Genomic DNA, 16,193 nt, shown 5'->3' with positions numbered 1-16,193 from the left:
AGAAGAGCAGGAACATAGTGGCGGAACTCGAACCCACGTCTTTCTTTACCATAGTGATGATTTAACATACCAATATTTCATCAAATCAATTAAATTTATATTTGCTTTAGGATTCTCTTATGTTTGAGAAACAGCTTTCACATTAAGTTAGTAAGTAGTAAAAAATGAATAGTCTATACCTAGGTATAGTATTATATTATCTGTGGTCTATACAATCATTTAGGTAGGTAGTTCTCAAATGTATCAGAGTGTATAAAATCCTATCCTATCCTCCTAATATGCGAAAGTTTGTGAGGATGGATGTGTATGTTTGTTACTCACGCAAACACTACTGAACCGATTACAATGAAATTTAGCGCACATACAGCTGGTAACTTGGATTATCACACAGGATAGGTTTTATCCCGGAAATCCCACGAAAACGGCAACTATGCAGGTTATTCTTTGATCACGCGGGCGAAGCCGCGCGCGGATAGCTAGTTATTGTATATAACTTCTCAATGTTGCTATCGTTGTCTATATTATTATATATAACTCCAGATGTTGAAAAATTTTTTAGGAAGGATTACGATGCACAGGCTTGTTTAGATGACATTGATAAAAAATCATTTTGGAAACAGATATATATTAAATTTCCAAAGTTATAGACACTGTAAATCATACAAACATTAATTCGCGTCATTATATTAGTTACATGAACATAACATACATTAATTAATTAAAACTAAAATACAATAATTACGACACTACATAGCAACAAATAATTTGACTACTTCTCTTATTTATAACAAGCAATTTTAAATACTGGACGGTACTATTTAGGAAACATTTGTGATATTAATTAAAAATCTATGATACAATTCACATAAAATTTAGACATTTTACAGTTATTTCAAAATATTAATTTCATTTAACAGGAAGTTTATATAATTTAAAAAAATTTACAGATACAAAATATAAAAGGCAAGATTTGTAGGTCTACAATCAGAGTTTAACTCTATCTAAGTGGTAAAAATTAACCAAGTGATAAAAAAATTAGCTAGCCTTTTTTACATCAAGTTTAAAGAAATATTGAAAATCCAATTACATACATAAATTACTAACAGTAAATTATGATCAGAAATATGTGTATGCATTCTAGGCATTTGTCATCATTATAATCTAAAACATTCTTCACCATAATATTTATGTTACAATCTTCTCTTGACATTAATTTTTTTTATGTTGCAGTAACATTACAAAAATTTATCAACCAGACAAAGTTTAACAAATCGCCAATCATCAATACTGTTTATAAGAACTACAAGTTATTCTCCAATTTTGACAAACACTTTGGGCCGAGAGAACACCTTGATGCCTTCCTCGAGTTTCGCTAGTTGCTTCTCCAGTTCCATCTTTCGATTTCTCATCCTCAACGTATCTGTTTTGACCGGCATTTTGTTTAACTCACTCACCAGTTCCGCAAAACCTGTGGAATATTTATATTATTATACATAATATATTGAGTTTTATATATAAATCCGTCTGTCCTGGCTTCGCCTGTGGTACATATAATTACGTTTTCTCTACATAACTTACGTACTTCAAGGAATATAATAAAAAAGAATTATCGATAACGGTTCAGCCGTTCACACGTGATGCCGTGACAACGCGAAACGGGTTTCATTTTTATAAATATATAGATGAATTGAAAATTTTTTTGTGAGCATAAGATTGTTATGTAAGAATAACACTGCCTTTTTAGCTCACCAGTAGATTAAAATTTATAAAATAGTATTTTATTCAATGCTAAATAATATTTAATACTAATTATAATATGTAAGTATTTTTATGTATCTAAATATAAACTATTACACATATTAAAAAGATATAAACAGTGAAACTAATTTAAACAATATTATGTAGGCGTCAGGCTCTGAGATTTTAAAAAAAAAAGGTCTTCAAATAATCACTTGGACTATTACAATTATTAATAATTATAATAAGTGATGCAACGAATACGAATACGAATATTCGTATTCGCCGAATAGTAGACATTTACCGAATATTCGTATTCGGCGAATATACGAATATTTAAATACGAATATTTTTGTACGCAACTCTATTTACTACAGATTTAAAAATCGCGCGTAAAATATGACGTGTGCAGAGACTGTTGATCCACTGGCCTTTTGGCGAGAAGATGTCCATTTTCCAAGTCAGAAAAAACTCGCCCAAAAATATTTTTCACTGAAGCCATGTACAGTCGCTTCGGAAAGACTTTTTTCAACGGCTGGAAACATCCAGACTGAAAAAAAATCGCCTAAAACCCGAAAATCTACGAATTGTATGTTTTTTAATTAAAAAATTGCCTATTGTAAATTTTAATTATTAGAAGAGTAAACATTCATTAAATAAATAAGTCTTTTATTACCAAGGCGAGATATTCGTATTCGCCGAATAGTAGGTTTGATATTCATATTCGTAAAAGTAGTATTCGTTGCATCACTAATTATAATTATTAAAAATAACTATAATTACTATAACTATCAGAAATAAATTATAGTAAGCTTGTGATAGATGTGCACTGTGCAATGGTCGACAAACGAATGACCCCAGTAGGTGGCGCCGTCAAATACTTATCTCTGAACATGAAAATACTCACTATTCCGCAGCATTCGCAAAGTCTCTCGCTTCTCACTATCTGGCAGTGTAACATGTCCCGGAGGACATACAATGTGATCGTCGTCTGCTTTCGCTCCCTCCAGCTCCTTGGCTTCTTGCTCTTTGCGTTCTCGGAGATAACGAGGTAGTACTCCTTTTTGGTATCCTGGAATTTTAATTTAAATCAGATTTTTTTTTTATTTAATGCACATGTTTTGAGGATACTGGTATTAAGTTTCCATTATTTCTATTAGAATAATTCTAGTTCTAAAAACATAAAAAATATCAACCTGAAGGCAAATATGGGTCTTTATCTTTCCTTTCCAAAATAGAATTCAATCTACTCCTATTTCTTTCTTCCATTAAATCATCACCAGCCCGCCTGGGTGTGTGTGTCACTGGTGATGAACTTTTGTGACGTCCAGAGTCTCCGCTCGCCTTTATTTTAGTTTCACTGTCTTCTTCCCTATTGTACAACATAGTTAGTTTGGCACTTTCGAGCCGTTGCGAGAGATTGCTTTCAATTGTCTGACAGCCTATATCCCGCAACCTTCCTGATGATTCAGTTGATTTCACCTCATCATCTGATTGGTCTTCTGGTACATTAGATTGTCTTTGCTCTTTTCGCTTTAAAAATTCCGCCATATCGCCTTTCTTTATTCTTACATCTGGGAGCTTTTTACGGCCACCCAAGGCACAATTTTTTCCAATATTGAGTATCACCTTCCCACTCTTACTAGATGGAGATGACTTAACTTGACCTAACGTGTTCGAAGCCGCAAGGGAACTCGAAAAGCGTGGAGGATGTCCGCTTTTTAATGTATACTTTGGTTCTTTAGGTGATTTGCCTTGTATAAACTTTAATTGTTTCATGTTTTCTCTTATGAAGTTCTTTTTTTGCTCCTTTTCTGTAAACAACAAACAAAAAATTAGATGATGTATTTGATAATTTACCAATAAATACAGTTAAGTACATTATAACTTTGTCAGCGAAACTGACTTGTAATTTAAATTAGGATGGCTATGAGTTGAATAAGTAAAATTCAGTGTAGTAATTTCATATAAAAACGATAGGTAGGTACTTACTGGGTTCTGGAAAAATTCCTTTTAAAGTGTACATTGTCCTCAAAAAACAGAAATTAATATCAGAAAATATACACTCATCATTTAGAGTTCTTTACACACAAATTATACACTATAAATGTAATTTCCTTTCATTTTGCAAAACAAATAACTGAAGATTAATATTTCGAAAATCTAGCAATATGCATTCGGTTTTTGTCACTTTTATTTTCAAACATATGTCAACCGTTTACTTCATAGACAATAATGTTTTTGGTTTTGTTTCTGGCCACATAATGTTCAAATTAGAGTTAAAATAATTATTTTTATTATTTATTTCGTTAACGCCTTTAGTACACCGACGCGTTCGCGTGCGGCAGCGAATCTCTGCGAAACTACAGCGTAGCGAAATATCAGCGAAACGTTAGTACACAGCAATGTTTCGCAACTTTTTCGCATTGATATGCCATTGTCATTTTTGACGACTGCAGGTGCAGACGTAATTTCAGAATGTCATCTCAGTCAATGTCATTTTTAGCAACTGGTGACACATATACAACAATATATTTTTCTTATCGTTTGGGTGAATGCACCGTTTCAAAGATAGTAACTCAAGTATGCGAACAAATTTGGAAAATACTACAGCCAGAGTACATCCCGGTTCCTTCTACTTAAACATGATTGGAAATAATAATGGGGTTTTCCTAATTGCCTCGGGAGTATTGACGGCAAGCATATTGTTATTAAATTTCCACCTAACAGCGGCTCACTGTTCTATTGCTATAAAAAACGATTTTCTACTGTGTTATTGGCAATAGTTGATCCACATTACAAATTTACTTACATAGATGTAGGATCATAATTATGGTAAAGATTCCGATACTACAATATTTGAGAACTCATCATTTTATCAGCTTTTAAAAAGTGGACGGTATCTGAATTTGCCAGCTCCAAAACCTTTGCCAGGTTTCAAACAGACTACACCACATGTATTCATTGAAGATTTAAATTAGAAACCTTTCTAATGAGACAAGAGACGCAGCAATGAATGACAATGATAAAAAAAGATTTAATAAATCATTAAGTAGGGCACGAGTAGTAGTAAAATGTGCGTTTGGCATTTTAGCACAAAAATTTAGAATATTCTTGAGGCCCTTTGAAACAGATTTGAATAATACTATTAAAATTATTAAAGCTGCAGTATACACATACGAAAATAAACAATTTTCGGACACTTTAGGAGCATTCGTACCAATGCATGCCAATAGACATAGGGCAGACTTAGCAGCGCTTAATGTTCGATCACAATTTGTAATCTCGAATAGAATGCAAAAATAATTCAGTATTTTCGGCATCCATGGCCAATGATATTTTATGTATAGATACGTTATTATAATACTCACAAATCACAATATAATATATAAATAAACAAATAGTTGCCATGGCAATTGGCATTTTGGCACGTTGGTGGCGTATCTAGGTACCTCTTGTCTATATCTATACATATAATAAATCTGTAGAAGGGTCAATTCTGTACATTGAAAATATTGAAAAAATAAATAGCAGGGGGTGTTACTGGATCGATACCAAACCCAAATATGTGATTAAAAAAATTTTTGTCTGTCTGTCTGTCTGTATGTGAAGGCATCACGTGAAAACTAGCGGTTCGATTTCGATGAAACTTGGTATAATTATACCTTATTATCCTGGGCGTAAAATAGGATACTTTTTATCCTGGAAAAATACGTAGAAAAAAAATAATCTTCATTTTTCAGTTTTATCCATAGACGTTGTTCCGTAGAACCGCGAACGCACGTTGCGTATTATTATAGGCCTAGCCGTATTTGGGAATTGGGTCCAATAGATATTTATAAGATGTTATTGTCAGAGGTATTCAAAATGGATAAATAAACCATCCACGCGAAGACCGACATCCGCGCGGACGGAGTCGCGGGCGGAAGCTAGTATATATTATTTCTATATCACTTCTATATAATATCATTGTCCATGGACGCGAAAATCTGTCCTCACCGACAGAATGCGAGCGGACGCTATGCGATGCGAAACTCACGCGAAACTTCACTAGCGAAACATGCGTCTGTGTAATGGCCATTTCGCAGTTCCTTACGAAACAATACTGACAAGGACGCAACTATTTCATCTATCTATGTGCTAGAGTGAGACATATCATATGCGAAAACCTTCCATACTACTGACAGATTTTTCGTTTTTTCGCTGCCGCTCGCGAATGCGTCGGTGTACCAAAAAGGCGTAGTACACAGCAATGTTTTCGCAACTGTTTCGCAATGCGTCTGTGTAATGGCCATTTCGCAGTTCCTTGCGAAACTATACTGACAAGGACGCAACTATTTCATCTATCTATGTGCTAGAGTGAGACATATCATATGCGAAATCCTGCCATAGTACTGACAGATTTTTCGATGTTTCGCTGCCGCACGCGAACGCGTCGGTGTACTAAAGGCGTAATAAAGTTATCTATTATCAGAACAGAATAACAAAAAACCTGACGACTATACACTACACCTACAGAACGTTATCTTGTTATTAGGTAAATCATTCAACTAGAACTTAGATAATGATAGATATAAGCCCTATAAAAATATTGTCTAATGCGGGAACTAAAACATTTTTGCGTTATTAAAATCTACCCTAGAAGAAATTGACAACTTTTTCTGACTGATCTGCTCAATGCTAGGAGATGCTAGGAAATAAATTTCATAATACCTATACCTAAGCCTTAAAACCAAGTTAAAACCTACTTTTGTCGTTTAGGTACACGAGTGCTTTCCATAGACATTAAAATTTTTTTATGAAATATTCTCCTTTCAGTTTTTGCGGAATTGTCTAAACTAATGTAAACAATTTTTGTTGTTATCGTTTAAAATAAGATATTTTCATCATGATGAGTAGTGCTGGCAAAACCTCGCCCGACAAGGGCAAATATAAAATTTCTCGACGAGGGAAAAAGCTTATGTTGGCAGACGACCAAAGAACATTAATGGCTTTGCCCAAAGATGTTCCAGAAAGGACATGGTAAAAACATATTGTTTTAATATAAAATTAGTAGCGCAGATTTTAAGCTGTTATCGATAAAATAATAATAGGTAGGTATGGTTATATGCATATTTTGAAGATTTTTAATGTACTAGCATTCGCGGTTTCGTCCGCGTAGTCCACTGAGCAAGTAATGCGTAGTCAAAGGAAGAAACCCGCATAGTTCCTATGTCCTCTCTCAGGTCTCAAGCTATCTCTGTACCAAATTTCATTGAAATCGGTTCAGTGGTTGATGTGAAGAAGAACAGACAGACCGACAGAATTACTTTCGCAACGTTATAATAGAAAGTTACATTTAGGGCAGAAATACTCCAAAAGGAAGAAGACGATTTGATGATACTCGATATTCGGGAAGAGATAATCGAAGAAGCTATGAAGATCTGCTATGAGAAATATATGGAGCGGCAAAACGCCTTGTTTACAGCACACTGTGCTGCTAAAGCGTGGCTCAAGTTGATTGACTGGTATTTATTTATTTATCTATCCAAATATATAAATAAAATGTGAATAAAAAGAAAAAAAGAAAATGAATGAAAGTAAGGCAGATGTTTGTTACTTAAACTATATACTTACTCAAGATATATTATCTGAAACGATTTCATGAATTTTTTTTGTAGATGTTTGCATATCTTAACTATTAACGTTCGACTTCATAATGAAGTACGTCACCGTCTATTTCTATAACAAATAACAATTCAAATACACTATAAATGGTTCGTACATTGATCGGTCCTTCGAGCCGGATCTAGCCAATATACGTATACAGGTACTTCTACCGCCACGACCCGGGAGAGGAGCCGAGCGCGTATCCCCCCTGCTACATCCCCAAGCGACGAGAGTCGTGGACCCCGGACACTCCACCAGACCCTTGCCCCAAGGACACTTGGTGCCAGCATGACCTGATGGTGCTAGAAGATACACAAGAGGAGGGCATTAAGAAGTGGCCCAGCAGCTCTTCTATAGATTATCCAATAGTTGATGATATACCGTCTGATTGCTGGTGAAATTTACTAATATGTTTCGAATCATTCATTCATTCGCTCACTCACTCACAAGATATTCTATTATCTATATTTATTTTGCATGCTCAGTGAAAAAAAAAATTGTTTAATTTGTAAGCTGTTTCCGTTTTATCACCTATCATTGAACGAGATTTGAATATAGTTCTCGTTAATTGAATATTAATGGAAAATAGAAATGTTCGAGCGGCACCTCGGGCAAAGCTATATAAATATAGATAACTCATTTTCGTCAATCGAGTCGTTAGTAACTACTAGAATCAAACTATTGCACGTTTTGGATGTTTCTGACTTACTAAAGTAATATTGAGAGAAAAAAAAATACAATTTTTGGGGTCCAACCAGAGACGTTATAAACCGTAGAAAACCTACATTCTTCATGATAAAAAATTTAAAATGATTATAATTTTTCACAGCTTTCCAGGTAAAGTCAATCTACCATTCGAAAGTGAGACGGATAAATATAAAACTCTCAGTTATGTAAGCATGAAGTCATTAATTAATAAGTACATAGTATTTTTTTATATTTTAGTCAGAAGGTTAGGTTAGATGAAATGATGATGATGATAGAAGGATGCCTTGCCTACCTGATTCGTCTTATTGCAAAAACTGCATAAAAATGCGCGTGTTGGCGCCAAAAGTTTTTTTTCTTTAAAAAATTTCACGATTATTACACTTTATGTAACGAAGCATAATATTATTTAATAATTTGCGACACATTTGCCATTTCCTTTTCCTATCATATGGGATCATATTATTTATGCTAAAGTTTAGTTTGTATCAAAGGATTCGAGCAGCGTAACAAGCGAACCGAATATTTGTGCAGAGAGCGAAATATTGCAGAAGATCACCGACTACAGCACTGAGGAAATATCGCATAAGGTATTAGCATTAAAATGTTTTAGGATCTAAACATATTTATGTACCTAGTAATGTAGGAATTAACTTTTTATAGAAAGCTTGCGTTAAACGTAATTTTCAATTTTGTTACAGGCAATTCAATTCTTTCGTAGCTTATTATTAATGACGTCATTATGATGTAGACTTCCGTAAATATCGGTTCAAGAGTTTGGGGAATTATTTTTGTTTTGTTTTGGAACTTGCGAGTAAAATAATCCGGGAATGTTGCCCACTTCACTTTGTATTTATCTGTTTATGTTTACCTTACATAATGTAATGAGTTCAAAGTATTTCTTCTAATCGTATTTTCTCAATTATTATAGATCTTGAAATAAAGTTGTTTAGAGGATTACAATATATTCTATATATACCTATTCAACTATTTATATAAGTCAACTAACTTCACCATGAGACACGAGTATGTAGTTTAAACAATGTATAGTTTTCAATAAAAATAAAATGAACATAAAAATAATAACTAACTACCACTTCATGATATTGGATTCTCTTTGGAAAACACATATAAATCCAGTTTTACTTATCTTTTAACTAAATTTCATATAAATTGTGTGACAATCATTCAAATTATTATTGAATATTTTCCTATTTAATTTTCAATATTTTACATCAGCGCCAAGCTCCAATCGATTGAACATACATCGATGAATGAGCTTACTGATAGTTCATACTTTTTAAGCCTTTAGTCTTTTCATAATCTACTTTTTGTTGAAAAACAATATCTGCAATTCTTGACGAGGTTTCTTCATCCAGGAGTCAACATACAGTGCGTTAAAAACAACCACACCCGTGGATGGATCGTTGCATGGCGCTGGCGATTCGATCGTGGACCGTCTGCGACCCAAGCGGAAACTCACTGAGAAGAGCAAACTGTTTAGCAGACCTAGGTTATATCTATGTACTTTGTTATTAAGGGATCAATGCGTCAATTGAAGATGAATTATATGAAACAATAAACAAAAATATCTATACCTCATTGAAATAGGCATGTCTCAGTAAAAGGTAAAAGGATTATTACACCCTTAATATATTCGAAACAATATAAAAAATAAACAATTCTATTAAAATATTAAATAAACAATGTATTTAACATTTAAGGTCAGTAAATATGTCTTAGCTAGAATTATTTATTTGCAAATCCGATTAGGTACTAGCCGGCTTCATTGTGTTCAAGAATATAAACTGATCGAAAATTTCTTTAGATTTTGGTATTCTCGGTCATTAAATATTTTCATAAGTTCCGAAATAACATTTTATACGTAACTTACTTTAATAAATTAAAAAATATCTCTTACAGCATGATTGGAAGATCAAAAGCCACTCTTCCACCCCTGGATGGAGATTCCCGTTCCCGAATCAGTATTATTTCCGACTGTCGTTTGAGGAACTTACGGTAAGTTATTACTACTTTAAAATAACATCAATTATTTTATTATCAATTGTTATATTTAATTACTCTGTTATATCCTTAAATGTGAGATATATTTTATATTATTTGTTTCATAGATTACACAAACATTTATTCAGGCAATTAGGTTTCTTTCAAAAGGCCTTTTTCATGCGCTCTTGAATCGTGAAATTATGCAAGAATCAGGTACCTTTTCAATAGGCAATTTATACAGAAATTTACCGACAAGATACTTCACTTATTTATTCTTATTATAAAATATTTCTTAGAAATTCAAGATGGTTAATTGCCTTATTAATTAATAAAAAATATACGATAGGTATCTTAGAAATGGTTGTTGTCTGCTATGTTTCGAAGAACTTATTGAACAATTTTGTGATAACACGTGCATAAATCGTGAACCGTTTCGCTTTTTAACGGACAGAAAAGGAGATTCTTAATGCAGCCAGTATATTTTTTTATACTTTTGTTTTCTTACAAAATCACCCATTGTTACAGTATCTAGCATAGCTGTCAGTTCATGTATATTTCACGTATTAATATGAGTCCCACCTAAGGATCTCAAACTTAGCCATATCAGCATACATTATTAAAGCCCTATTCACCCCAACTGTCAAGATAATGATCCAATCAGCGTTTCTAAACGTAACCCTTTGATGAAACCGGTTGCCATGGCAACTCGCGCCACGTGCAAAATGCCGGCACACCAATACAGTGACCCCCTCATTTCGTATTTACATGTGCAGTGACCCCAGACTGAAATATATTGTTGGGTATAAAAAGAATTATCAATATTCCGAGTAATGTGGTGTATAATGCGAACACTTGTGAATTTGATTCAGGGTTGCTGGAGAAAAGTTTTTTGGTGTCGTATCCGAAACTTGGAACTAATACTTGGAACTTAAAGTTTCTTTCCCTTTTTTGTTTTTGGGAATCTATGTGACATTCGCAAAAATTTCCTTCAACCGGTCCTGTACATATTTTTTTACTCTGTTCTACGCTACTCCTGCTGCTTGACCAAGATGACCAAGATTGACCAAGACTAGACTTATGATGCTAAAATTTCGTGACTATCATAGCGGATATTTTTAAGACTAGCTACTTGCCAGTTGCCAGTTGCCATATAACGAATACCCTATAAGTTAAAATAAGTTTTCCCGTTTTTATTGTGGATAATTATAGGATAGTAACTTTTATTTGGAGTAAATGTTGTCTGGATTAATATTGGCTGTTACAATTTTTAGTCTTAATTTCTTGTCTTTGCAATTGGGCCTTTCTTTCGCGTATCTAATGACTTGCTAAGACTGTTCAGGAATTCAATCAAGTTTTAAAGTTATTAAAAACTTGAATAATGATCATTCCTTTCCCTATAAATTATGAATAAAATATGAATTAGGCGATCCAATAGTATATCCATTGTCTTTACAGCTTTTGCATATCAAAGAGTAAGAAAAAGTCTTCTTCGTGTGGTGTTATCACATATTGTTCACAATAAATCGATCTAATTATTTATTATTATTTCAATTAAAATTGTCAACCCTGGCCTAGGTTGAGTGTCCAGGTGTGTAAGGTCAACAACCGAGCCCGGGTACCCATCATCTATTCAGCTATTCAATGCGCTTAACTGCAGTGCATTGAACAATCTTCCTTGTCTTCATCTTTTATTCCTCTATAATACGGGGCCCTTAAAAACCTCAATTGTATGATTGTATGACATTTCAATTCATTCTGGCTCGGCTAGATTATGTTGGATAATGGGGCAGTATATAATGTGGAATAGTCGTAGAAACTGAAGTAACTAAGTAGGTGGAGTTTATGATAGAAATAGATATTTTATAATTGAAACTTTATCATCTGAAGTGATTTCTATTATTTGGAATGGTTCCCTATACACATGATGTCTACTGCCGGTGAGTGCAGGTATATATTTCATCCTGTGTCGTGTGCTTATTACATCCTCGGTGTAATAGTATTTTTTTTTTATTCAAGATAGGGAAGCGCTTGACCACAATCTCGCCTGATGGAAAGCTAAGATGCGGTCTAAGATGGTACCTACGCGCTTCCCTAGTAGGTACCGGTTCACTCTTCGCTTGAAGACCCCCATATTGTACTCGTCGGGGAACACAGATTCAGGAAGTGCGTTCCAGTCCCTAGCGAATAGTAAAATGGTTTCCCAAAGTTTATGGAAACATGTTTATTGTTTATCCCTATAGTACAGTTTTGATAAGTTTTAAAAGATAGTCATTTTGTTCAATATTAAGTAATAGGTACCAATATTATATTTTCATTAGATAGGTACATATTACTGAAATTAATTATTATGTTATTCTATCCATGTTACTAATGCGTGTTGTACGGGCACCTACTGCGTGAATTATATGGTACCTACCTGGATATATGTGGATACATAATCTACCATGATAAATCACGATCAATCAACCGTTTTGACATTAACTTCGCAAAGTCTGTCTGTAAAAGGACATTTACTGAAAGGTGATACCATACCTCAAACCTGTCTCTTCTGTAACAATGCGTTCAAAGCCATTGCTACTTAATAAAATTCACTACAGCTAGGAAAAATACACGTTTTTCTGTAACAAGTATGACAGCAAACCGGTGTAGTGTCGTACATGGTACGATAAAAGGGTGGCCTGTGTCCTTTGTACTGTTAAAAGGTTTTGTTCGTAGCCTGTGATGAATGACTGGGGATAATTAAGTACAATCAGGCTTAGGGCATTTTGTTTGGCCATCATTTTGTGTATGAAATATGAGATGGTGGAAATTCAATTCACAATTGTTTTTAACCGACTTCAAAAAAAAGGATAATATGGTTATCAATTCGGCCGGTATATTTTTTATTTTTTTGAAATTCAGTTGACGATTTGTTTAATGTTTAGTTCGTTTTATTGAAATATACCTAATATTTGCATGGTGATATTAATTTAGCTATCGCAATGTTTTCAAATGTACTTGCACATTTATTTTATCAACTAGTGTAGACACTTGGGATTTGTATAATTTAACAAATTATGTAGGACAGCTACCGCCCTGTTGGCATCATTAATACAGAACACTTTTACAAACTATTTTTTAGGTTTCATGACTAGATGAGAAAAGTCAATGCCACCGATTTTGCTGATGAAAATATAGAAAAACTATGTACATAGAAGCCCTCGGTCATACAAAACAATGCATTTATCACAAACAAATAGTTATTATTTAATGTTGCGAGCATTATTTATGACTAGCTGCTGTCCGCGACATCGTTCGCTGTTATGCCGGAATTAAATCATGTCCGCCTGATTTTTTTCTCTACCGGAATCGATAAATTAAAAAAAGCCTGCGTGCTAGTTCAGTACAGATCAATCTATAAATATAACACTTTGCTGCAGTAAATGTATGAGTAAGTAATTCTAAGTCTCTAATCGCTCGTTTACAATGCTCGGATTACATTACTCTGATCCGACTTACATTGTATTATGTCCGAATTACCAGTCCATCGCCATCGATGACGTCACGGCTCTAGAAGTGTCCAGCCAATGCCACCAGGATATCGCCCTTTCACCTCTAAGTCCCCAGTTCGATTCCCGACCTGTATAATTTTAAGCCCATTATACGGCGATAAGTGGGCATCCATTAAAGAGGCATTAAAGAAAATTCTGAAGTCAGCAGTCGGACATTTTTATACGGTTGAATCACAAATGTGTCCTTTTGACTTTTACAATTTCTTCGGATTCTTTTGAAAATATGTTTATGTAAATATGCTTATGTTAATAAAAAGGTGGATATTGCTGCTAACGCGGCACGAATGTTGGATTTTTCCTGGTAAGCGTCGATATCATAGGGTTGTGAAGTCTGAAATTTATTGTAGGGTACCTACAAAGTGACGTCTTGCTTGCTGAGCTTCGCTGATATTAAAAGTGGTTTCGTTAGTGGTCTTAGTATAAAACTTTCCAGAATGAATTCTTCAATTCGATAAAACTCTGAAAAAAATAACGACTCTTGTATTGTACCGTAGCTAGGTAGAAACCCAATAATAATACTGTCTTTATTATAACTTGAAGTTTTCTGAAAAGCAATTACGTCTAGCCTATAATGAAAAGTGACTATTCTTGTACAAACACCCCTAATATAAGCAATTTCAAAGTTAGATAAGTTGCCAACGAGTTTCCAACATTAATATCTCTTTCCGAGTATTGTGTACAAGAATCGGTTTCTATCTATAAATATTAGATGACGTTCGGATAATCCATTCAGAGTTTGTCAATATGTCGGTACGAGCGTATATTTTAACATTTAACCTTCAAATTTACTGGTCAATAGTCGGTGTGGATGCCCCCAGGTTGCTACGTTAGGAACTATTACATGGTTGGCCGTTGGCGTTTGATTATAAATGTTCTGTATTCATATTGTTTTTTACACTTTCCTGTTTCATAGCTTGGAACGTTTCCGCTTTTTTATGGTCTTCAAATACACATTTTCTCGAGTTTTCCATAGATTGCTTTGTACGTTTCGTTGTAGAGATATTCTTGTGTGTTCTCATTATTTTGTCCTCGTTCCCTTAATTAATTAAATTACAGAACATGGTACGTTGTTTGTCTAATAAATTACATTGTTTGTTTATGTATTTCCTGGAAGGACTGCTCCTTTCTGAAACAATTGTGTTTTATGGTAGCTTTTCAAGGCATGTAAAGAAGACATACTTATAGCTTTACATAAGACATAATAATTAAGTGATCGTGCTAGAGGTACAAACATTTTTAAGACGTTAAAAATGTTTGTAAGACATGTGAAGTATTGAGATCGATTGGATTGAGATTTGTCGTTCGTATTATCTTTTTAAAATAATAAAGTAACAAACATATATATTATACATAATGTATAGGTAATATTGTTTTGAGGAACATAATAATTGTAGATATAATATTATGACGATTCAATAGCGCTATAATTGCATGAATAAAATGTTTGTACTTTAAGCTTCAGTAAAACACATACTTCTCATAATTTTTATGAAAATTGCCTATTTTTTTACTAAATTTATCAAGGATTAAAAAGGAAATATAGACAATTTTATAATTGAACATTTTGTAGGTTGGACACGCAATACGAAATAACATCAGAGAAGATTGACACGCCCCCGGGGGAAACCGTGAAACGGAAGTAGTATGCTATGATATGATTGTAATAAAATATTGGGATTTTTTTAACGTTTTTTTTGTAGTCTTTTCCAGGAAATTGTGTTTGAGAAGGTAGATATATTAAAAAGTATTGTTTTTCCTAGAATTCTGTAATGTATGTGTAATAATTATTACGATATTTTTTTATGTTGTTATCGATTGTGTCTCAATTTTGTTTATTTTTAAACTATTGATAATTGAAATGATCAGTTGTATAAAATCATGTTGTTATAGTAGAGCCATTTTAATAGGCAACATTTGACGTCTATCAATTTTATCTTCGAAGAGATGTAACTTGCATAAAAACATCGATTAAAGTGAATTAATCGATACGGATTTGAAACATTTGTCAATCGAATTTATTAATTTATGATGATTTTTATTCACAAGTAATCAATGCATTCGATTCTAGATGTCAGATTTCGATTTTTAGAGTAACATCTCTGGTATTTAAAAAGAAAAAAGGTTTATTGACACAAAATTGTAGCGACGTCAGTTCTTCAATTCAGAAATTGTTTATCATGTTTAGAATGGTTTATCAGTAAAATGAAATCTTAAAATTACTTGTATTGGTCAATATTATTATAAATATGTAATCGTAATTTAAAAAAGTTAAGCAAACGTGCAGTTCTAACAAAACGAAATATCATGTTATTCTACGTCGTCGTTACTAGGTTACGTTGTTGAATTTTGTTGAACTGTCAAATGTTGCCTATTAAAATGGCTCTACTATACATATAAAACCTTTTGGCTTTTCTTATATTTTATGAATCAAGTTTTTTGGTTATGTTTGAATGAAATGTGTACCTACCTATGTAGATGGTGGTATATGTTTAATTGATATTGATTTTGTGTGAATTTTATTTTACTCCGTGGAAATACCATAAA

At 33.4% G+C, this 16,193-nt stretch overlaps 2 protein-coding genes across 2 annotated transcripts; one reads left to right on the top strand and one right to left on the bottom strand.

Moving 5' to 3' along the window:
• Positions 1–943: 943 nt before the first annotated feature.
• LOC123698155 lies at positions 944–3,950 on the bottom strand. The gene is made up of 4 exons (XM_045644755.1): positions 3,730–3,950; positions 2,934–3,551; positions 2,645–2,809; positions 944–1,468 (listed from the first exon to the last, which is right to left on the bottom strand). Exons 1-4 carry the CDS (start codon positions 3,761–3,763, stop codon positions 1,308–1,310), a joined length of 978 nt encoding a protein of 325 aa, XP_045500711.1. The 5' UTR covers positions 3,764–3,950; the 3' UTR covers positions 944–1,307.
• Positions 3,951–6,628: 2,678 nt separating this feature from the next.
• LOC123698056 lies at positions 6,629–15,490 on the top strand. The gene is made up of 8 exons (XM_045644648.1): positions 6,629–6,759; positions 7,080–7,244; positions 7,547–7,780; positions 8,216–8,305; positions 8,594–8,681; positions 9,471–9,604; positions 10,015–10,110; positions 15,220–15,490. Exons 1-8 carry the CDS (start codon positions 6,629–6,631, stop codon positions 15,290–15,292), a joined length of 1,011 nt encoding a protein of 336 aa, XP_045500604.1. The 3' UTR covers positions 15,293–15,490.
• The last annotated feature ends 703 nt before the right edge of the window (positions 15,491–16,193 follow it).

This window comes from Colias croceus, chromosome 15 (genome assembly GCF_905220415.1).
Source record: "Colias croceus chromosome 15, ilColCroc2.1".
NCBI classification, from domain to species: domain Eukaryota; kingdom Metazoa; phylum Arthropoda; class Insecta; order Lepidoptera; family Pieridae; genus Colias; species Colias croceus.
The sequence above is the reverse complement of the archived record's forward strand: the minus strand, read 5'-3'. Positions and strand labels throughout refer to the sequence as shown.

What these genes read in the sequence shown, in the direction of transcription:
- LOC123698155 (XM_045644755.1), bottom strand. Translation starts at nt 3,763, where the DNA reads ATGTACACTTTAAAAGGAATTTTTCCAGAACCCA. An exon ending in AGACCCATATTTGCCTTCAG is followed by an intron (nt 2,810 to 2,933) that starts GTTGATATTTTT and finishes TTAAAATTCCAG; the next exon opens with GATACCAAAAAGGAGTACTA. An exon ending in TTTGCGAATGCTGCGGAATA is followed by an intron (nt 1,469 to 2,644) that starts GTGAGTATTTTC and finishes AATATTCCACAG; the next exon opens with GTTTTGCGGAACTGGTGAGT.
- LOC123698056 (XM_045644648.1), top strand. Translation starts at nt 6,629, where the DNA reads ATGAGTAGTGCTGGCAAAACCTCGCCCGACAAGGGCAAATATAAAATT. An exon ending in TGGCTCAAGTTGATTGACTG is followed by an intron (nt 7,245 to 7,546) that starts GTATTTATTTAT and finishes ATACGTATACAG; the next exon opens with GTACTTCTACCGCCACGACC. An exon ending in ATGAAGTCATTAATTAATAA is followed by an intron (nt 8,306 to 8,593) that starts GTACATAGTATT and finishes AAAGGATTCGAG; the next exon opens with CAGCGTAACAAGCGAACCGA.